This window comes from Chelmon rostratus, chromosome 22 (genome assembly GCF_017976325.1).
Source record: "Chelmon rostratus isolate fCheRos1 chromosome 22, fCheRos1.pri, whole genome shotgun sequence".
Taxonomy (NCBI): Eukaryota; Metazoa; Chordata; class Actinopteri; order Chaetodontiformes; family Chaetodontidae; genus Chelmon; species Chelmon rostratus.
This window is the reverse complement of record NC_055679.1, coordinates 18,185,528-18,208,243: the sequence shown is the minus strand read 5'-3', so window position 1 is coordinate 18,208,243 and position 22,716 is coordinate 18,185,528. Positions and strand designations below refer to the sequence as shown.

General features: G+C 43.0%; 1 protein-coding gene across 2 annotated transcripts in view; it reads right to left on the bottom strand.

The window, feature by feature from the left end:
• usp6nl (USP6 N-terminal like) overlaps positions 1 to 22,716 on the bottom strand; it is a 73,403-nt gene that overhangs the window by 41,678 nt on the left and 9,009 nt on the right. Inside the window, exon 1 of one of the 2 annotated variants that reach the window (XM_041963884.1) lies at positions 8,478 to 8,795. The exons of the other annotated variant lie outside the window; for it this stretch is intronic. Within the exon in view, the coding sequence (XP_041819818.1) occupies positions 8,478 to 8,502 (25 nt within the window). The 5' untranslated portion in view covers positions 8,503 to 8,795. Of the gene's footprint in view, positions 1 to 8,477; positions 8,796 to 22,716 lie in introns of those variants that run through there. 2 annotated transcript variants of the gene reach the window in all.

The window sequence follows — 22,716 nt, the reverse complement described above, 5'->3', positions numbered from 1 at the left end:
ACCTCTGTATGTGTCAAAGTCACGACAATGGACAGCACGACAAGTTCACCAACGTCCTGCAGGAATTAGCCATGTTTGAAGGTGATGGAGGGTTTTAACTTCTCTCTCAAGCTCTGTAAATGACTTCAAGAAGAGACTCTCCTGTTTTCCCCGTTTGTACAATTCATAGCAGGACAAGATCCTGGTCTATGCCTGCAGGTTTTTCAGCCCGTCTTCGAGCTTGGCCGTTTAGAAAGGCCGGAAACACTTCTTCCTTTAGATGTGGTCGGACTCCACTTCATGCACACCAGTTTGCACGACGACTTGCCTAATTCTACAGATCAGTCTACTAAATCTTTATGAAACTGACCTCAGAGAGGAAGATCCTCGGATGCAGGATTAAACCATTGCGGGACACTAACCGTCTCCACTGAAACCTACATTAAACTAATAAAGACGCTGTCGATTAACAGCTCCTGACAGCGAGGCGGGGAAGTTTTCATTCTTGGTTTAAGAGACTCATGGACAGCACACCGCCAGACCTTCATAGTATCAGGGGAGGACTGGCCAATAACCAGTTTTAATAAAAGGCCCCTGATATTGGTCTAACCTACTGCAAACATTCACAAGGTTCATAAATCCTTTGGACTGCTGCCCTGTCCTCACATTCAGCTTTACCCCCACAATTGTCTTTAGACTGATCATGTCCACGGTATATTAGTGAACAGCACTGACTTTCTGGCATTTCTTTCGATGCTTAGAGTCAAATCTTTTTACTTTATCTGTCCAACTTCATAGAGAAATACAACCAGTGAACAAATGTGACGTAATGCACACGCACACACCTCCAAACCTGGCCGTTGCCCTGCGTCTGGACGGCGACACCAGCTCCTTGACGATCTGTAGGACCTGCATGCTCACGGGGAGGCAGCCGGTCGTGCCACAGGGCAGGGGCAGCCCACTCTTGCCCTCTCATCTCCCACAACCTCATCCCTCCCTGGCTCCTCCTCAGGACTCATGCCCTAATCCACATCTCGACTCCCGGCTCCTGGAGATCTTGATTTCAGCATCCCGAAGGGGAGGCAAGGAACCACGTTTCTGCTCCGAGACCTGGTGCTCGTTGATGGGTGGTGCCGTGTTACAGCTGGCTGCTCAAAAAAACCTTATCTTTAAATCTTCCGCTCCTCCTTTATCTTTATCTTCTCCTCCACATTTCAACACAGTTTGCTTAGAAACTCCATGCCACTCACAGGTCCTCAGGTACTTTTTGCCGGCGTTTCAACACACACTACCTGATAAGTGCTTCACCTGCTTCCAACGTTGCCTCTGGTCCACATGAAACAGCCTGTAAATCTCAACTCAACAACTGGCAGCTGCTGAAAGTAGGGGGGGATTGTTGCCTGCACACTGAATGTGTTCACCTCGCGTGTGATGCCGCTCAGCTGGAGTGCTCTCACACACTCTTCATTCGGCGATCAGCGGAGGAGAGGCAGAACAGAGCAATCCTCTTTTATTTCTTCTTCTGTGGCTCTGGCAGACGAACCACCTGGCTGCCGGGGATCAGTGCACGCACAGCTGACCGGTGACGATGCCTCTCAACTGTCCAACTCTCTCATCTCCTCCTCTGACTCCCGTTTCCTCTCCCATCACCCTCTCCTCCCTCAGTCCTGCAAGCGCTGGCTGCTTTGCTCGCCCTCCTCCTCTTCACATCCTTTAAATTCGTTTTAATGACCGCTTCCACTCACTCACCCACAGCATCTCCTTCCCTCCCTTCCTTTCTCGGCTCTCCGGCACTCCTCCCTCCTCCTCCTCATTGTGTCGCTTTCTGTCTGTCACCCACCGCCTTCTTCTCGTGTTCATTTACCGGGAGGCTGAGAACATGAGCGGAATGTAAAGGGGGAAATTCACGGCAGGAGGTGCGTCCTAGTGATGATTTGTACCCGGCAGCATCAGTAACGCCGTGTCCTCAGGTTACGCCCTCTCACATTTTCAACACTTCCTAAGCACGTCTGCTATTTTAATGATGTTTTTAACAGCTGTTCAACACAGAAAAATCTCATTTACAAAGAAAATCTGTAACATCACATTGCTGTTTTAGGATATGGCAAAAGATATTCATACTACCAAACCAGCCATCTATCAGGAACATTCGTCTCATTCTGTTCAGAGTCATTTATCATCATTTACTTTTTGTGCTTTAAGGTACACTGTTTAAAATAATTGCCTTCCTAGTGTGGTTGGTATTTATGTTGCAGCTTTACACTGATTTAACTTTTCCTTTTCAGTCAATTTCTCCTCCTCTACAGCTGGAAACTCCTATGAGGTTCCTCAGGGATCTATCCTAAGCCCTGCTATCTTTTCCCTATGCACAACTCCATTTAAATCTAAATGAGGTCCTTTCCATGGGTCTCGCACCTGCTATCGCAAATGTGACCGTGCACCTGCAAGCATCCACAATTACGTTAATTGTGGGCTGGATGCAGACCTGATTGTGCTTCTTGTAATTTGAAACATTGCAGGCTGTAGCTGCAACTCCTTGTTGATCACTGACCCGCTGGTTTGTGGTACTCGCAGACAGTTGACGTATTTTTAAAGATGCAAAAAACGAGAAAGCAAGTAAAAAAACAACAACACATGTCCTCTACAGTGGCGACACTGGGAAAATTTTATCAAAGACACACACATCCTGGGTGCTTGGTTTGTCCACAATTCCTGTAAAGAGTTAAGCTAACTGTTTCTATACTTCTATGAGTGATCTATATCTGTGATGCTGGTTCTTACATGGCAATAGCAGAAGAGGCCAATAGCATGAGTCTGACTGATCACCACAAGCTGAGGTTGGCCAACAGTGATCAGATACAACTGGATGACACGAACAGGAAAGACTCTTCTTCTTCCTCATATACATACAACCAGTCGGTGCATCTCAAGATACAGAAACTCATTTCTAGAGAAGATTATAGACAACACAGGTTGAAATCATCTTCCTTCACCAGCAGATTTCTACGCGTTTTCAGAAATGAAGACTTTTAAGACTCAATTATGGACAAAAATGATGTTAGACATTACTCGCAGTGCGCCTGAGATCATCCTTTCATTAAATTAGATTACATCCAATATGTCTTAATAGAGCACACATCATCATAACGTTTAGTAAAACTCTCCACCTCTCTCGTTAGCTGTAAGTTCATTTTTCCTTCTTTCATCTCTTTTTGTTTCTGCCTCGTTTCTCTCCTCCTCATCGTCATTATTCCACCTCTAATCATTCCACATGCAGTTCTCCCTCCCTGCTCCTCTGTAACTGCATCATCTTGCTGCACTCAGTCAGTTTATGCATCGTCCAGGCTGTAACTTCTCAGTTTTCCACATTCATCCCACTGATGTTGACCTTTCACTTTACATGACATCCAGCTGGTGTTTGAGCTCTGACACGACGGTGCTTTGTTAAACCACCTTTGGATTTAATGTGGAATTGATCAGCATTTCACAGGGTTTCAAATGGAAATATGACTCCAATCAATACATGCAATCATGAATATTAGAATAATGGAGACTTTTCATTTTCTGTGACCTGAATGCTAATTCAGAAGCTTTTCCACCACAAACATCTGCACATTTGCACTGCATCTGGTTAGACGCTAAATTTTTACTTACTGTGCAGCTAATTTATTATAATCTAGAATAATATTCTGGAGTACGGTAAGTAAAGGAATAAAAAACAGTAAGAAATAAAAGTTTAAAATTAAAAAGAATAGAGTAGAAAAAAAACAAATAATAAAAGAAACTCTAAAATGAAAAATTAAAACAACAAAAATAAAAAGAAATAAACCTTTTGCTAGCCACCAGCCACTAAAACCCCTCAAACCACTGTCTCTATATCCTCCTCCTCCTCCTCCTCCTCCTCCTCCTCCAGTTTCAAATCCAGACTGGATTTCCCAGCAGCCCCTGTGGTGAGTAATGTTCTCCTCTACGTCTTTGTGCCCATCAGAAGACGACCTAAAGATGAAGTGACCTTGAGCAGCGACACTTCACAGAGCTTCAAGGCACATGAACGCACCGTGACATTACTGCTCACTGCCATGTTGAACAGACACACACACACACACACACACGAACACACTGCACATACCCAAGGACAGTGCAGCATGCAGAGAGGAGCAGCAGCGGTGTGTAACACCAGCAGCCAGGTTCATTTTTCACACTAATGGAGTCACTATAAAACAGTGTTCAAATAAACTGCTCTGTGCTACATGCACATGTGTCCTTGTGATGAAACGTGTCTGTAATTGTTAGCGCGCCGCTCCTCCGGCACCGACTTAAAAGGTCCAATTACTGCATTGCTGGACTGACTCTGCGGCTGCTGTTGCTATGCCTCAGACCCACTGTTGCTAGGCTGTGACCCCACTACATGAGGTGAAAGTGTGGCCTTTTAGACACATAAAGGTGGTCACCTTCTAGTGACTGCAGCCATTCCAACACCTGCGTCTGATAAAGCAGCAGCTGCGGGAGCAACGCTCTGAAACAGACCAGTGGCGCCTAACATGCATCAACACAACCACATGTATTGTTTTCTATGTAAAGTCAAACACAGGCTGCAGCCGGCTCCACATTTCTGCAGGTGGGTGCATATTTTCCATCGCTGCTGCTGGCTGACTAAGACACCACAAGAGCTGCGATCAGTTCAACCAAAGACGGACTTTCAGAGGCCTCAAATGGTGAAAGTGTGCAGTATTTCACAAAAACGGCAATTTGTGAAGAATCAGGAAAAATATGAACAACGTTGTGTGACAGGAAGATTTTTCTTCCTTAAACATTAATCATCTGGCGACCACTCAGATTATTCAGGACTGCATCCTACAAGGGAACGAGAGGTAATTTACTGATGAATTAAAGAAAAGATGGATCAATTAAAACTGCAATGATCCATTAAAAAGTAGGAAAAAAGTGAATTAAATCTAATAATCATTTTATTTCCTTATTGTAAGTCAATAATATTGTTAATACTTGATGTTAAACTAAACATATTCATCAATAATTAGCATTAGCATGCATATTAGTAGGATGTTGGTCCTTTATTAGTCATTATAAAGCACTTATTAATGCAAGAACTTCCTCACTCCTAACAGCAATTAGGAGGTTATTGAGGGACAACTCTTCATTTATGGCCTGGTAGCTTTATAATGACTAATAAAGACAAACATGCTACTAATATATATGCTAGTTAATGCTAGTTAATGTTGAATAACTGCACCTGAATGTAATTTTTACATTTTAATCAAAATATATAAAATGTTACGTTTGTTGTTGGTCCCACATGTCATTCGTACTAGTTTACAGTTTTATCAGAGTCCTTCATTTAAATTAGCTTTTATGTTTTTAAGACTACTCTCTTTGATAAAAGCACACAAGCAGCCTGATGATGAATAGGTCCAATGGGTCTCACACTTCTCTGATGCAGCTGTCACAGAGGACGAGGTGTATCATCTCGGCATTGTATAGATAATATAACATTTGTAAAAAAAAAGACATATCTGGTTAGCTGCAGCTGGAGAGACTCTTCAGGCGATACAATACCTACAATAGCGAACTCGTGGATCCAGTATATTCACTTTGTGTGCTGCGTTACGCTTCACACGGGGGCTGTGTGGCCTTGTTAAGGTGCTGCAGCGTGTCCGATGTGCGCCGTGGGCGTCGGTGACACGGGTCATATAAAACGCTGCTGCACCGCGTGGCCGGTTTCTCAAAGACCTCTTACCGCTTCCTCACCTTACAAGCACTCACAGGAAAGAACTTTCCCAGGGATCAATATGTGATCTCTGAAAACTTTGGTGGGTTCACATTCTGCATTTCAATAGGGCTTATCAAAGGAGGCTCACATGTGAGGGGAAGAGCAAGTAAGGTGATGGTGCAGCAGAGAGGTGGGGGCACCTACAGAGATATAGATTGAGCTGATATCACTGTAGCGGAGTCGTGGAGAAGCAGGAAGATATTGATGGAGCCTTCAGTCTCCTCCTGGAAGAACTCTTAGGTCCAAACAAACAAACAGGGGCCCTCTGACAAGCACCAGATCAATGGGTCCTCCACCACTTCGCCGTAACACCCACTTGACTGAGAGGAGACAGATACTGGCAGTCTGGTGGAGTCGCTGATGCATTGTTCTGATAAGACCTCGGCCCGGCGGCAGCCTGCTTCACTCAAACCTGCAACCGAGACGCTGTCAACACTGCGATTGGCTCTTCGATCTTGGAGAGAAGAGACGCTACAAAGAGGCTGAAGAAACGCAGCGACAACAGTGGACAGCTGGGATGATCTGAAACAGGTCGGTCGATCCGGACGCTGATTCAGGTGTTTTTATGGAGCTGTTAATTAAAGCTGCAGCTAACGATTATTTTCATCTGTCGCCTATTTTCTCATTTAATTGCTTCCTTTATGAAATGTTAAAACAATGTGGAACAATGGCTTTCAGGATTTCACACTGAGGTCTTCAAAGGGTCCAAAGCTGAAGATTTTTAATGTGTCGTCACTTCTGACAGAGAAAAAGCAGAAAATCCTCACATTTGAGAAACTGAAACCAGACAATATTTGGCTTTTTGTTTGATCATTCCATGTTCAGTATCATTACGCTTATAATTATTATGATTTTATTTACCTTTGTAGTTTTTAGTAGCTCTCATTTAATATTTCTAGCTGTAGTATGCCAGTGTGGCAATGCTGAACACACAAAAAGAAGAAAAAGGTGCAATTTATGGTAATTCTGGATTTCCTTATGGTTTTTTCATCAATGTGAGGACGTTTCATTTGCTTTTATCCATTAAAAATCTTAATATAAGTTTACATCTGCTGTTCCATATCACTAATCCCTACAGGGCCACTTGGTCACAAACTTCAGTCTTTACGCAGCAGAAAGACAGTTTTTATCATTTGCAGAGTAAGAAAGCGTGAAACACAAGTGAAACAGCACTGTTGCAGCGCCTAACAGAGAAAATTTGGGACACTTATCATTCCAGGAATTTACAATAAAGGGAAATGTGAGAGATGGTGAAACAAAAGGCAGAGTTTTGGTAGATTACCTGAAATAAAATATTACCCAAGAAGAAGAGAGAAGGCGGCTTTTCAAAGGGACGCAAAAAGAGTCCAACAGGAAGGACAGAAGCTTTTACTGTACGTCCTTTTTGTCACTCAGAGCTCAGAACTGTCTTCACTTATCACAACATGAGTGAATCAAAGTCTGTGCTGCCTGCCAGCAAACAGTGTGTTTTTTTTTCTTCAACTTTAATTCCCTCCACAGAAAATGACACCAGCAGCTACGCCGTCATCTTTCAGGCCTCTTGTCTTGACTTCTCGCACTGCGAGAAAAGTGGCAACACCAATTTTACACAGCGGTCCTCTCCATAACGCTCTCTATCTGCAGCCTCTTCCCACTCGTCTCTCTGAAGGGGTTTGTTTCAGGCCGCCGCCGGCTGGCAGACGGACTCGCACGCGCACAAATCACACGGACGTAACAGCGGTATGAACACACACTCCTCTGTTGTCCTAATGGCAGCATTCTGTCGGAGGGGGGTGATTGAATTAGGCCGGGTGCTGATTGCTCGCCACATTGATTAATGCTGCCCGCTGCACTTCAGTGCGTCATGGCGCTCAGGAGTCCTGCTGCTGAATGCCAATGAGACAACATGCACGGGAACAATATGACCATGAACGGCTACTCACACTTGAGTATATCAGTTCATAATGTGGCCCCACGCTCAAACTGAGCTCGGTGCAAACACTAGTGTCTCATGAAGCTAATACCGATGTTTTCAGCCAGGTTTGCTGTGTTGCTTTTGAGGTTAAATCTGCAACAGACAGGTCATGATCCCCTGAGGATGAATCCTGATGACTGACTTTTATCTGACGTGTCCACTTGCACAACTCCATCAGCCTCTGCAGTGCTTTTAGATTAATGCTAATGCAGCAAACTAACGTTAGCAAGCTAGCATGCAAAACTCTTACAAACTACATAAAACATGCTAAGATGCAAAAGTTAGCATGCTAACAGGCTAAATTGGAAAATAGCTCACATGAAATTACATACTAGCTTCCTCTAGTAGTTTGGTACACATGAGAACAGCCTGACTGATTTTGAGGTCAGTAACTTAAAATACTATACTGAGGGAGTGGGATATTTTATAGTTTTAAAAAAATGCTAAACTCAAACATGTTTAGCATTTCTGTTAATAGTAATAATAATAACTTTATTTGTATAGCACTTTTCATACAAAAGGAAAGTATCTTTATCAGTATCAGTATTTTTAACCCGAATTTGCTGATAGTTTTTTCTTGTTCATCTAATTTATAAAAGTTGCATCTTTTGTCAAGAATTAAAGCAGGAAAGTGTCTGATTTGGTCACCCGGGAGCAGATTGGCTCCAAAACAAAAAGACAGACCGACAAAGCCGATACATTATCTCTGTATAAAGTTATTATAGCTAACGTGCTATCAAACCATTTCCTACTTACACTTCCAACAGACATGTAGCAGCATTATCCCAGCGGAGACATGTTTCTGTCCACCCGGTGAAAGACGTCCAGCAGCAGAGGAGCTGAAGTGTCACATACTATTTCAGCATCCAGTGTTTTCCACACTGAATAAAACAATAAAACACTGAACATCTGTCAACGGCTGGCAGCCTCAGAAACAAAAGTGTCTGAATTCAAACTCTCCTGCGCGTCACAGCGGTCCGACGCTCCTTGGAGACGATGAAGCAGATAGCTTTGAGTCAGCATTTTGAGAGCAGTTTAATGTGGATGGAGCCACCACAGAGATGGGGAGGGGGGATTCCCCAGAATGTCCTCCTCTCGCCGGCCCTCTCGCTCCCTTTCCTCCCTCCTTCCTCTCTCGGCCTGGCGCCGCGCCACAGCGAGCGAGGGAATGGGAACGGACGGGAAAGAAAACACAGTGGAACAACATTACCGCTCTGCCTCACACTTCCTGTTTGCCCTCCCAGTGTCATTTCCTGTTTGAAGTGTGCAGCCTTTTGACCAATCAGACCTTGGCCAGAGCTCCAGTGTCCTTCATGGCTGGTTACATGGCGTGTTACGAAATGTTCCAGCACCACCTGTCCTGCTTTATTCACGTCATTAACACTAACCTCACTTAAAACTTTACACCAAGATGTGCTATTAAAAAACGACCGAAGGTGCCTGTTTGTGGCTGAAGAAGACATTTATTACTATTGTTGTCCACAAGCCTGGTTGATAACATATTTATTAAAAAACAAAGCAAATTCTGCAAGTCAAAAGTTGGCATTTGAACTCCCAACCTTTATTCCAGGTACAGGCCCTCTCACAGACAACAATAAATAACTGTATATAATCAAACAAAGCAGATTTGAGCCTTGCTGAGTGGAAGATATTTTCCATGTTCACTGACACTGTGTGTTTTGTCTGCTTTCAACCACAATGGTTCAGTTTAATTTGTTGCATTTTTGTATGTGGTTTGGTTTGGTTTGCACTGGCCCATAAACTACAAACCAGGATTTGTAAACAGACTCACATGCGGTGCTTTTCATGAGGGCAGAGGCAAACCACTCTTTTTCATAACTCACCATTTGTACTTTGATTTGACCTGATGCTCTCGTTCTGTTTCTGCTTATTGTAGTTTTACTTTTGCTCCTTCTGTCGGTTCTGTGCATCCTGCTGGATCCTGAGGTTTGGAGTTTTTCCTTATCTGAATCAAGAGTCTAATAAAGTAAAAAATGTCTGAAAATGGCCATAAAAACATGCTAAACTCCAATAAAGCCTGCCACTATTCTTGTAAAGGAGGAACATAGAATCACATTTTCCCATAAGGAAGGTCAAGTCAGATCAATTATATTCATATACAGGCCGAAACACACATTTTTCTCAGAGGCCTTTATGACTGAACACCATACAGCACCCTGAGAGCTGCAGATATAGCAGAAAGACAGAGCAGTAGTAGACTTGTGGTGCCGGTTTTTCACCCATTCCTACACATCCTCATACACCGATGGCAGCGAGTGACCATGCACGTTGCCAGCATGACCAACACTAACCCTTTGGGGCTCAGTGTCTTGCTACACTATAATTACGTTCATAAATAATTAATCTTTTAAGCAAAAATGCCAAAAACGTTCTGGTCCCACCTTCACAAATGTGACTATTAGCTGGTTTTCTTACTCATTTATGGTAATGAAGTGAATATCTGGGTTCACTTCAATTATGGTTTCAGTTATTTCCTCCCTTCCAAGATTTGAACGGCAAGATAAACAGAAAATAAATAAAGGAGTAAAAGTAAGAAACTCCAAACATAGCCTTCACCAAAGGCTAATAAATCAAAGACCAATAAACCAGTCTGACTGTGACTCCCTCAGAGCTAACCTCTCCCAGGCCTGCCTGACCCAGCCTCACAGCAAACAGCCACGATGTTTACCACTGAGGTGGCACATTCAGTAGCCTCTATGGAGAGACCTCTGTGAGCGAATGCATGTGTGTGTGTGTGTGTGTGTGTGTGTGTGTGTGCAATATTGTTTACAAGGCGGCAGTAAAGTAAACAGCTGGTGAAGCAGCAGAGGAGCGGGGGTTTGACGCACGCAGGGGCAGACAGCTGAAGATCTATGACGACACAGGCCGGGTGACTGCGGCAGGGGAGTGGGAGTTAACAAATATTACCCACAATGCCCCACGCTCGCCCTCACGGTCTCTCTCTCTCACTCACACACACACACACACATGCATGCATTCATACATCACACAGTCGATCAGGTGTATCCCTCTTGACATTGGTCGATAGGGTGTGTGTCGTTTATCACGGGTTGACGGGCGGTGAGGTGTTTGTCACCGGCTGTGTGTGTGTGTGTGTGTGTGTGTGTGTGGTTTACTGTAAGATGCTCTGGTGGAGTTGGGAGGTTATGAATGTGGTTTCCTGAGGGCTGATAAGATATTCTGCTGATCATAATTAACTGATGAAGCTGCGTCATGTTTTGGCAGGAAAACCTGCGTTATGTCTTATATGTGTGTGTGTTTCTAATCTTTATGAACGAGACCACTGAAGCACATTTGACTCTCTAACAGCATGTTGGCTGAACAATGAGAGATAACTAGTACACAAATCCATCCTACATTCGGTTTGGACATACGGTGCTTGTTTCAGCTTGGTACCCCTATAAACCGAAGAGTTGGTCTAACTACAGTCCATGTATGTCTTGGTACTTGTGTCCATACTGGAAGCAGCATAATAGATTTAAAAAACAAGCAAAACAGCCTTTTTTCCAGTGAGAGATGATGGCTAGCTTACCCAGATAAGATCAAGAAGCTAGCAATTTGGCAAGACAGCACTAGAGCAACTGCTTACAGTTAGCATTGTTCAAAATAAATTAAAAGACAAATATTATTTTTCACGATTAACTGAAAACACAGAACTACACATTAAACTCTGACATTATTTCATTGTCGTCTGTTAGCTTAACCATGCTAGTACGGTTAGCCCAGCCCGTACAGAGAGTTTTACATTTACACTTCATAAAGAACTCACAGCCAGGAAACAGAAAGCACATCAGCTAATCTAGACATTTACAGCACTAACAAATAGCAGAACAAGCACGAAAATAATCAAATTACTTGCAAAAAATGGTTTTAGCAAGTCACAATGATACACAGCTTACAGCTCTAGCTAACATTATCCATAAACCTCCAAGCGGAGGTAAGAAGCTAGTAGCTGCTAGCTACTGCTACTTGCTAGCTGTAGCTAGTTAGCTAGTAAGAGGAGGAGGATTCTTCAAGCACCAGAAATTTGTTGGTTTCAGCTTCTCAAATGTGAAGATTTGCTGCTTTTATTTGTCTTATATGAAAGTAAACTGAATATTTTTGGGTTTTGGACTGTTGGTTGGCCAAATCAAAGAATTTTGAGACGTCACTTTGAGATCTGGGAAGCTGTGATGTCTCTTTCCATCATTTTGTGACATTTCATGCATAAAATAATTGATTCATCCAGAAATTAATTGGCAGATTAATTGATAATGGAAGTAATCACAAGAAGCAGTCCTAATTGTGGCCCATGTACCTTTAACACTTAACCCAACAAGTACATGAACAGACCCTGTACTAGTTCTTTTCCTTGCTTTAGCCTCCTTTAAACACACCATACTGTGACCCTGAAACTGTGATATGAATCTAATGATTTGCTTGATTTTTCATAACCTCACACTTGTGGTGTACAACAACAGCTTGAACTGCTGTTACCAAAAACAAAAGCAATAAAACTTGATATCAAATTTAACTGGATCGCATTAAGACGGGGCCGGGTGGAGAACATAAGATCTGGGTGAATTCACACCACGATCGCAGAAACAAAAAACTACATAAAAGCCACACATTCAAACACAGCAAAGCTTTCTTCACTGTACGAGATCCCATCTGTCTTCAGTCCAGACATTAAGTATTGATGGACGAAACTTTCTGAGCGGGAGGGCCGCCGCCGAAAACAGCAGCTCTGCTCGGCTCACCATGGCAACTGAACAGCGAGAGGCCATGAGAGCTTCTGACGAAGCAATGCCATAATTTCACTGTGTGTGTCCCTACAAGAGGGAGACACTTGTGTGGGTTGCTATCAAATTTTCCTGCTTCAATTAGCTGAAAATGTCGCTGTAGATAATATTATACAGTATTTATGCAAAGAGTCTTCCTTATGTGTTTGCAAACTGGAGTCTGCACTCAGCACAGAGCAGCTTCTGCTCTTTGTGACTTTGTTTTTGCAGACAGCTGAACAGTATTTCTTAAGTGAAGCGAGTTTAAATAGATGCATCACGCTGAATATTAAAGATACAGCTACAGCAATTCAAATCATTTTATTTTATGGCTCGGCGATGATCGTTCACTCCGTTTGTGGTGGTCCACCGTCAAATCACACTCCTGCTCCTCAAACAAACTTCTGTGTGGTCTGCTGGTGTTTTGTCAAGCGCATCAGGAATAAAGAGCAAATAAAAGCCACACCAACCCTCCATAAACCCCAAGGTCCACTCCGAGCTGTGTAATGTAGCTGGAAAACTTGATAAAAGTGCAGCAGTATGGAGAAGCTGCCCGGCAGCAGTGAAATAACCAGTTGGCCGTGCAAAGCCTTTTGCAGCTGCAGCCAGAGGCGGCACCGGCAATGGAAAAGGTATCAAAACTCCTCCATGCTCCACTCACCCAGAGAAATCCATCCATCCTATCAAAAATCCATTATTAAAGCCCTGCAACTACACACTTTGCATAGAAGCACTTGTCTGTTTGAAAGGACGACTCTAAGTCCATCTTCACTCTTAAGAAGCCATGAAGTGGACTTTACCTTCTCCATACGATGCAGCTTCCCATTCAAACAGGATTTAGAGCTGGAGCATTAATACTAGCAACTAAATGTGTGTCAGTAAATTGTTGCAGGTTCTGCCTTATTGTTCTGTGCCTGCTTTGGGACTTCTTCGTGGAACTAAACCTGGGCCCTGCTCCAGCAAATGTACCGGATCCACGTTCCAGGTTCCTTCAGAGGTTGTGGGCAGTCATGATTTGCTCAGGCAGGAGTGTCGTCACTTCACAAGGAAACTAGAACAAACACTAGACAGTTAAACGTTGCTGTCCTCGCTAATCGGCACCAGAAATACAAGCCAGTTCAACTTATTACAGTGGAGACCGCTTACATCGATCAACCATTAACACGGTTCAAGAAGCATTCACTCCCATACAAATTCTGCTTCAATAGTTCACGTACAGTGATCAAGAAGTCTGCTTACAGGGTTCATACACAATGTATAGGCGAAAAGAAAGTCAACGGGTTCATTTAGCTTTTTAGATGCTGGCGTACCGGCTGACAACATTAGCTTTAGCACAGCTAGCTCCAGAGTGCTAAGAAGAGCATTTTGCTTTATATCCACTTTGGCTCTGGTGTTTCTAAGTAAAAATCACACAACAGGCAAATAAGTGTTTTTTGACAGGAGTTTGCTTTGCTTGTTCAGCCATAATGTTTCATCAGGTTTTACCTATAACTAAACTGAGCTCACTTTGGCTGCTTCTGGTGCAGGATGAGGTCACCGTTAAAGATTCAGTGTTTTCCAGGAAGTGAAGGCGTCGATTTCACTGTGTCTTATTGCCTTTCAAATGTGAAGACAGCATCTGTAACAGGCCACATTTCTCTCTAACAAACAACATCCCATCAGAAACCTCTTGGTTTGAGGTTTTCCCACATACAACCAAAGCAGGAACTCCAACTGCACCTCATCCATCAAACCAGGAGACTGACTGGACCAGATCTAGTTTTAAATGAAGACCTCATCTGTGGAAAACCTGACAAGTAAGTATGTTATGTCAAGTATGTTATGAGCAGGTGAGGATGTGCTCAGGTATGTGATCTACCAGGTATGTGATCTACCAGGTGTGTGTGTGTGTGTGTCTCAATAACATTATATTAGTCATTAAATCTCTCTCTGGTGGTTTCAGTATGTAGAAGCTGATGCCCTAAGGACGGGGTCGAGGATCCATTTCCTACTGCTGCCCTGTTTACTGGGAGATGTAATCATATTCCAGCAAGGCTTCCTTCCTGTAACCCCCCTCCATAACTCAACACACACACACACACACACACACACACACACACACACACACACACACACACACACACACACACACACAGAGAGAGCCTCTCTGTCACCACAAACGTGACATCTGACCGTCATTCACCACTGCAAGGAAAGGACAGAAAATGCTGAGAGGGAGGGAGAAGAACGGCATTCCACCACACAAGTGGCATCACATCACACATTAACCTTCAAACATCAGAACACACACTGACAAGAGCTGAAACAAAACAGCGAGGTGGAGCAAGGTGGAAAATAAAGCGGCAGGAGGACGGACTGGACTTAAACTGGAGTGAAGCATAAGCGTAAACTGCCTTCAAGTGAAATACTATGAATTCAATTCCCCAGTTTGCAAAAAAAATCCTTTCAAGTGTGACTGTAGCTGCGAAAATATGTTAATCAAAGCTACAGAAGGAGAAGTTATGCTTCTGAGAAAATACACTCATGGATGCAAACAAAACAAAAACAGCACAACACGCAGACAAAGAGAGACGGTTTCAGATCAGTTCTGCCGTTTGTCATTCGACCTGAAGCAATTCAAGAGCCAAGCTGTGCCAAGTTTATGCATCATACAACCGAGAGTTCAAAACAGGTGGAAATCATTTCCAAACAAACTGAGTTTACTGTTTAACAGTTTCCTGAAGTGTCCATGAAGTAACATCCTTTATCCAATCATGTGTTCACAAAGTGTTGAACCTCACTCCATCCTCGCTGTGAACCACTGAGCCTTTCAATCATGATACTATCACCTGTTACCAATCAACCTGTTTACCTTTGGAATGATCCAAACAGGTGTTTTTGGAGCGTTCCACATCTTTCCCCTTTTGTTGCTCCAGTCCCAACTAGTTTGAAACGTGTTGCTGCATCAGATTCAGAATAAGCAGATATTTACAGAAATCAATGAAGCTGATGAGCTCAAACAGTAAATATATTGACTTTGTGCTGCTTTCAGTTGAGTTTATGGCCACAAAGTATGGGCAAACACACACACTGCTCTTTATGTATCCACTGTTCCTCTTTCTGTCCTTGTCTTCTTTATGCTGTTTTGTCAGTGGTTTGTCTTTTTGCCATAATAAAAAAATGACTAAAAACATACACATACTGGTTAGATGATTAATGATTAACTGAAACTGGACCGGCCTTGTGGACCCATTATGAAGTATTTGGTCTTGTGGCCCCCAGAAAGGGTTTTAAAGTGAGAAGCAGTGCTGTAAAGAGAACTGATGGATCCTTCTTTGATTCTACTCTATATCTGTGAATGTTTTCCATTTTGCAAGCCTCTTCTTCGGTGGTATGTGAACTCTCAGTGAAATAAATTGAATCGTAAACAGCAGAGACTTGATGATCACTTTACTACAGCGGTGAAAATACAGTCTTTTTAAAGTCTCCGGTGTAAATGTCACAGCAGAGACGGCCTCCACCACCGCGGCGCTGCCTCATTTCCTTCCTGCGGGAGAGCTGAGATGTGGATCTGACACAGTAGCATTAATGAAAACAGCATGTCATCTGGCATAAAATCTGGACTAACTTTAATCCTTAACCTCTATTCAAGTTCAACGCCACAACATGCTCGGGGTGACGAGCTCTTGAAGTGGAGGAAGCTAATAAACCTGCCCGACCTGTGTAACAACATCAAACCGAATCAGTCCTCTCTCCTCAGGTGCTTTACGAACAAACAAATACCAAGCTTTCCAGACATTAGCCTGGAGTCAATCTGTGGGCAGCGAGGCTCCAACTATCTGGAGCCTGGGTGAAGTAAGATGCCACATTTCACACCGGGAGGTGTGTCACCAGCGCTTCACGGCTTAAGGGTTTAACGGAAAAAAAACTTTCAAGTGCTTTCAGAAATGTGACATCACAAGCTGAGCAAACACAAAGCAAAAACGGCAATAAATCACCCCAGATGTTCAGATGCACTCCGTGACAACACCTCTGCTGCTTTATTACTGTTATACGACTACAGGAAACCAAACTGTAGCTTTATTACTGCACCAGCTTTGTTATAATGTTCGGGAAATGTACTGTATACACGTAGTTATGGCTTCCAAACTCAAACAGAAAACCCCTAAAATACCTCGACTTAAGCCATGTTCAGACCGTCAAGTATACAGCAACTGTCTGGCTGCTAGTTAGCTTAGCTTAGCAGAGAGAAACAAGAGGAAACAGCTAGCATTGCTCTCTCCAGCAATTACAAATCTGCCTGCAAGCAACTCCTAAGTTAATAATTAACTTATATCTCATTTAAACCATTTCCCACTGTTTCCAGTCTTGTGCTAAGCTCAGATAATGGCTGCAGCCTTATATTAAACAGACAGAAATGAGATTGATACCAAACTTCTCACCTAACTTTCCAAAAATGTCAAACTTTTGCTTTAATACTGCATGAGCTCTTGTACTGTGACGTTTGTACAGCTGAAGCTAACAGCTGCTGCAGAGTTTTCTTTATGCTTTCGTTTGTTTTAGTACAGCATCTGTGTACTGAAGTATTCTTCTTTATTAATCTACTTCTACATGAAGCACTCCTTCACTGAAACTGTCTTAAATTCACAATATTGCAGGTTTAATTTGTACTGGACTCACACATTACCCCCTTCATCAAATAGGTGGTACCGGGAGCAGCGTGTCACCACCAAAGCAGTGCTATTTTCAGTTTGAACACCCGCTAACAGCTATTTGGAGCGGCAATGTCTTGGGCGGAGAATGACATGCAGGGCAGGGAGACATTAGCACCACTAGCTGCCATCTACCCTCTGTGATTGTGGGAATCAGTAGCTTACAGGCCGTGTTCACAAGGATCTGCGGCTGGGAAAATGTGGTTGAGTTAATAACCCTCTCCGAGGTGTCGCGTGCTCAGGCAAACCTCTCCAGCAGAGCTGCTCTGTGGATGAACTGTAGACAGCGTGTGTTTGCGTTGAGCAGCTTCCAGGTGTGAATGTGTCCGACTGCAAACCAGGTTGTAGCTGGAGGAAGCGCCCGCGTGCTAAGCCGACTTTAAGAGATACCGCAGGTCTAGCGGGACGGTACGCGTAAAGACCTTCGCTGTGTGCTCTGTGGCTAAGCTAACCGTGCTGGAGTCCAGCAGATGGAGGCCAGATGAGGCTTTGAAGAGGGGATAATTATCCTGCACCACACCCAGACACCGTGCCCAGCAGGCCACCCAATGACATCAGTCTTCCTCTGACAGGGAGATGTGAAGGAGCTGTGTGTGTGTGTGTGTGTGTGTGTGTTTGTGTTGGAATAAGTGAAGGGCAGGTGAACAGATTGAAGCCACCCGTCCATGGTGAAAGGTCATTTTAGACACACAGAAATTATGTGTGATGTACAAAAGTTTTCAAAATGTAAAATATAAACTGAAAGTAAAAAATAATTACAAATCATTTTGCCTAAAATATAACATTTGAATAGCAGACCTCAGTAGTTGGAACATACGGAAAATTTGACATTTACAAACAACATTTAGCACTTTAAGGCTGTTTCACACTGACTGGCCATCATATATAACAAAACTGTTGCAGTCAAGGGCGATTTAGATATTTCTAACTGACATTGAAGGCATCATAGTAACAAAAACAGTTTTGTAGGAGTTTAAATTTCTGCGAGAAAAGCTTGTCCCTTTAAGAGAAGAACTCTTTCATGGCGTGGTGTTCGCTTGTGACACCTGCTCATGAAATTTATCACACAGGAAGAGACGGAATACAAACAGGAACTTATTAACTACATCAGAGCTTCTTCCCCTTTATCCCTCATTCCTTCCCTCCATTAACGTCCGTGGATGACACACTGAACTGCTGCCGCTGTCTTTGCAGAGCCATTATCCTCCCTCGACTAACGGGCTGTTTACACTGCACCAATAAAACATCACATAGTGTGCGTGTCTCTTCCTCATTTGTCGTCCATCTCCTCTTCCTCCGCTGTTATCACTCTGCTCCGTGGGGACAAGCTGGGAGTCATTGTGCTACAGACAGACGGACTGCGGTGTATTATTAGCAGATATAATGACTGTGTTCTTCTATTCACGGATAATACTATCTGTCACATGAAGCCTGAAGGGATGTGGGCATGTTTTGATTGGACAGTCTAATAAAGTTTTGTCCCTGAGACGCCGGGATGGATGGATTTATTTGCTTACGGTGCTGCATCAGAAATCAAAGTAAAAAATGTGATGACAGTGGTTGTATTCAGTTTTATAATCAATGCATTGTAATACTAGCCCATCAATGTTTGTGCATATTTGTGTGTGTATATGCAAATTATGTACTCAGACATGTGGGTGCATGTGTGTGTGAGTGTGTGCTGCTGCTTTTCACATCTGTACTTTGGTTCATTTGAAGAAAAGAAAAAAGTTACTCATTACGCACAAACATGAAGTCACGAAGGCCGACTGGTAATTAATTCGTTAGACGGTTTTAATGGCCGTCGCCCTCCATCATCAGTGCGGCATGGACACATGAGGGAAATCATAACAGGAAGTCATGAGTTTTTTCTACTTTACATGATTATTTAACGTCTCTGGTGTCATAAAGAACGCAGACATGAACTGCTGATATGAGCATTATTAGTCAGAGCTATTTAAACTCATATGTAATGGTGCAATACTATTTAAACTGCATTATTCTTCTACTACTACTATTATTATTATCATCATTATAATCATCCCTACTATTATTATTGTTATTATTATATACTACACAATATATTATGTGACAATGACTTAGTATTGTTATTATTATAGTATTAGTATTAACAGTAGTATGTGGTGTAGTGTGTTTCTATGTAGTAGGTTGCTATTTATTGTAGCTTAATACACACAGTTAGTACATTTACATATTTCATATTGTCTATCCTGTATGGAAGATTTATAATGTAGTATAATTTACATATGTTTACATATTTTAATTATTTTTCATTTCTATTCTATTTAGATGTTCTACAATGGAAGCAACTGACTCAAGTATTCTGATTTTGCCTGTGATATGACTTTAATGAGTAACGGCTAAATGTACCTTTTCAGGTGTTTCAGGAATAATCTCTGCACTCGTGCACTGATGCAAATGTGTTGTGATTTTGCATAATTACACAGATTTCCGGGTGCACTTATTCCCAAATTTTTTAACCTCAGAGTCCAGCTTTTCTCCTCTGGTCAGACCACACACAGACCTGCTAACCGTCAATTCAACCAGATTTTAAAAACCCTTTAAAATAGCCACAGCAATAATTCAGGCTCATTTGAGCGACTGAAACATTTTACAGCGTAACATGTGAACACGCCTGATGTAAACGAAGAGGGCAGAAAACCAGCTGCAGATAATGATATGGAGAAGAAACGTTTGTAAGATGAGTTTCAACACATATCAGCAGCTTAAAACTGCTCACTGCGACTTCTGCTAGTCCAAACCCTCCAGGACCCCTGAAGGACCCCAGACCGCACTTTGAGAAACCCCGCAGCAACAGCAACAGAAGGATGAGTTTAATTCTTTCCTCTGTATCTCTTTCCATCCCTCTTATTCCTCTAAAATTCTGGCCATCCACAGTAAGTCATCCATCCTCGTTAACAGACTCGTTAGGGGAAGCTGACCCCGCCCTGCCCAGGGCCGGTGGCTCAGTGTGTGTGTGTGTGTGTGTGTGTGTGTGTGTGCGTTGTCAGGGGGTAATTAAGGTAATTAGCTCAGGATATCAACATCGTCAACCATCTCCAGGCGAGAGGGTGAGTCTATCAAAGGTTGAGATGAATAATGAAACACATAAAAGCGTTTTCTCTCTTACAGAACACGTTCAGGTCACATCAGGACAACGGTTTCATCTCTTCATCTGATTCCTCTCTTTGTTTATTCTGAGGTCATTTTGCTCAATTTCCGCTGTTTATGAGGAGATTAGGCTGGCAGAGACATTACCGGAACACTTTTTAACGACTTTTTGACTTAGGATGTTTTACTTGTTCTGATTTTATGCTGACGATGCTTGATTTTATTTGACTTTTAGCAGTTTGTAGCTGCAAGTTTTGCAAAGAACGGCACAAAGTCATCGTTTTTCTAACATTATCACCTTTCTTTTTGAAATTCTTTTAACACAACAATGTATTGATTTCAAGTATCAAAAGCACCGAGGCCTTTGAGGTACACACACACACACACACACACACACACACACACACACACACACACACTCTTTGAGAGAGCGGAAGCTACCACATAAACCACCAACCTGCTGGTGGGCTTTTCCCACTGTTACACGACTCATCAATCACGCTTCCCTCCATCTTCATCACTCACAATCAATCAGATCAACCACCTAACCTCCCCTGACACATGCATGCACACACACACACACACACACACACACCTGTTTGTGTATGGCTGGTGGAGTGTGCAAAAGAAAAGGCAGTAATCGGGTTAAACCTCTCAGCACTCCTCTTCAGCAGAGGCTGCTTAATCCAATCACCCTCCAGTAAACGCCTCACATGCGCTGGGTTGCCCCGGTAACCCAGTCCCAGCCCCCTGGTATACAGATCTACAGCCTCACAGCTCTGCACAGAGGCACACCGCAGAGGCGAGCGGCGCAGAGAGAGTTAACTCGGCCGGCAGCAGGAAGTGCTGGCTCCCATTCAATCCTTATCTGTGAAGCGAGCTAAACAGCAAAGACAACAAGAAGGTCTGACAGGGTGGAGCTGCCAAATGTGGAGGCCTGATATCAAAGAGCACCTTTCTACTTCAACAGTGGGCAACTTATTAATATGAGACTCAAGGCTGCTGTGGTATTACTGAGATGTAGCATTAAAGGTTACCCTGCTTTCCACCTGCAACAGGTAACTAAATCACCTGTGTGTTACATTATTATAGACTGATGTGAGCATATGTTTTAAAATATGATCATAATGAGTCTAATTTGGTAAATGGAGCTAATTCTTGTCAGGGGGCAGTCGAATCGAGCAGGTACGCTGAGACCAGGTTCTGGGAATGGTGTCAGACACTTGAGGTAAAAAAAAAACACAGAAAGAAATTAAACACGTGCATTGTTTGGCTTATTGAGATACTTTTCAAACTCAATTATCATTCGCTCTCCACCAAGAAGACAGTTTAATAAACATCACACATGAGCCAAGTGCAGTCGAGGAGACTGTTCTCACGTCTGATCAGGTGATGAAGACCATTCATCTCCGCCTCCCTCACTGCACTCACGCTGCTCATTAATTAAGGCTCCAGCAGCAAAATAAGATTTAAAAATCCATACTTGAGTCCACTGAAATCTCTCATATTGTTTTTCAGGTCTGCTTTCGCTCTGCCTTCATTCTGCGATGCTCCAGGTGTGTTTGAATGGTGAGAGTCACACAGCAATGTTATATGTTGCATTCAGTGTCTGAAAAGAGGCTTTACATAAACCCATGGTAGAACATCTCTGCTTCAGCTGAGGCCTGGCAATAATTCAATATTATCAAAAATCTTTCTCCAAATTAATGATTTCAAGCAAATTATAATCCAACATTTTTGTAATGCACAACAGTGGAATTAAATAACATTAAAACTCATTTTATGATTATTTAACATGTGACTTTGCACATATTTATATCAGGACATGTACTGTTCTTAGGAACATGCTCAAGATTCATGCATATCACCAGCAGAACGCAGGACACGCCCCCTCATGATGTAAATGATCAGCTCCTCTGCTGCAGTGTGCGTGTGCATGTGTGTGTGTGACGTTATGCACATGCACATGAAAGTACGGGACATTAAGAGAACACACTGCAGTCTGGATGAGTCACACTGAGCCGACATGTGAGGCCATGCCTTTACACTGTAACATACAGCGGTACGCGCACACACACACACACACACACACAGTAGATGGAGTTGATGGAGTGCACATCTCGCTACATTTGCCCTCCCATCATGCTTTGCAGCGTGATTGATGAGTGATGAAGTGGCGAGGGTTGCAGCACTTGCTCCGCTGTGCCGTATGTTTCTGCCATCAGGGAGGAGCAGGCTGAAGGTGCAAAGATCCAGCATATTCCTGCTCCACCTCAAACACTTAACCATAACATGCATGATTTCTGCAGGAGGATCCTGCTCGTGCAGGTTAACACACCTAAATCTTTTTAATCCAAAGTGCCCTCCAAGCCACAAACAGTGAGCAAATTC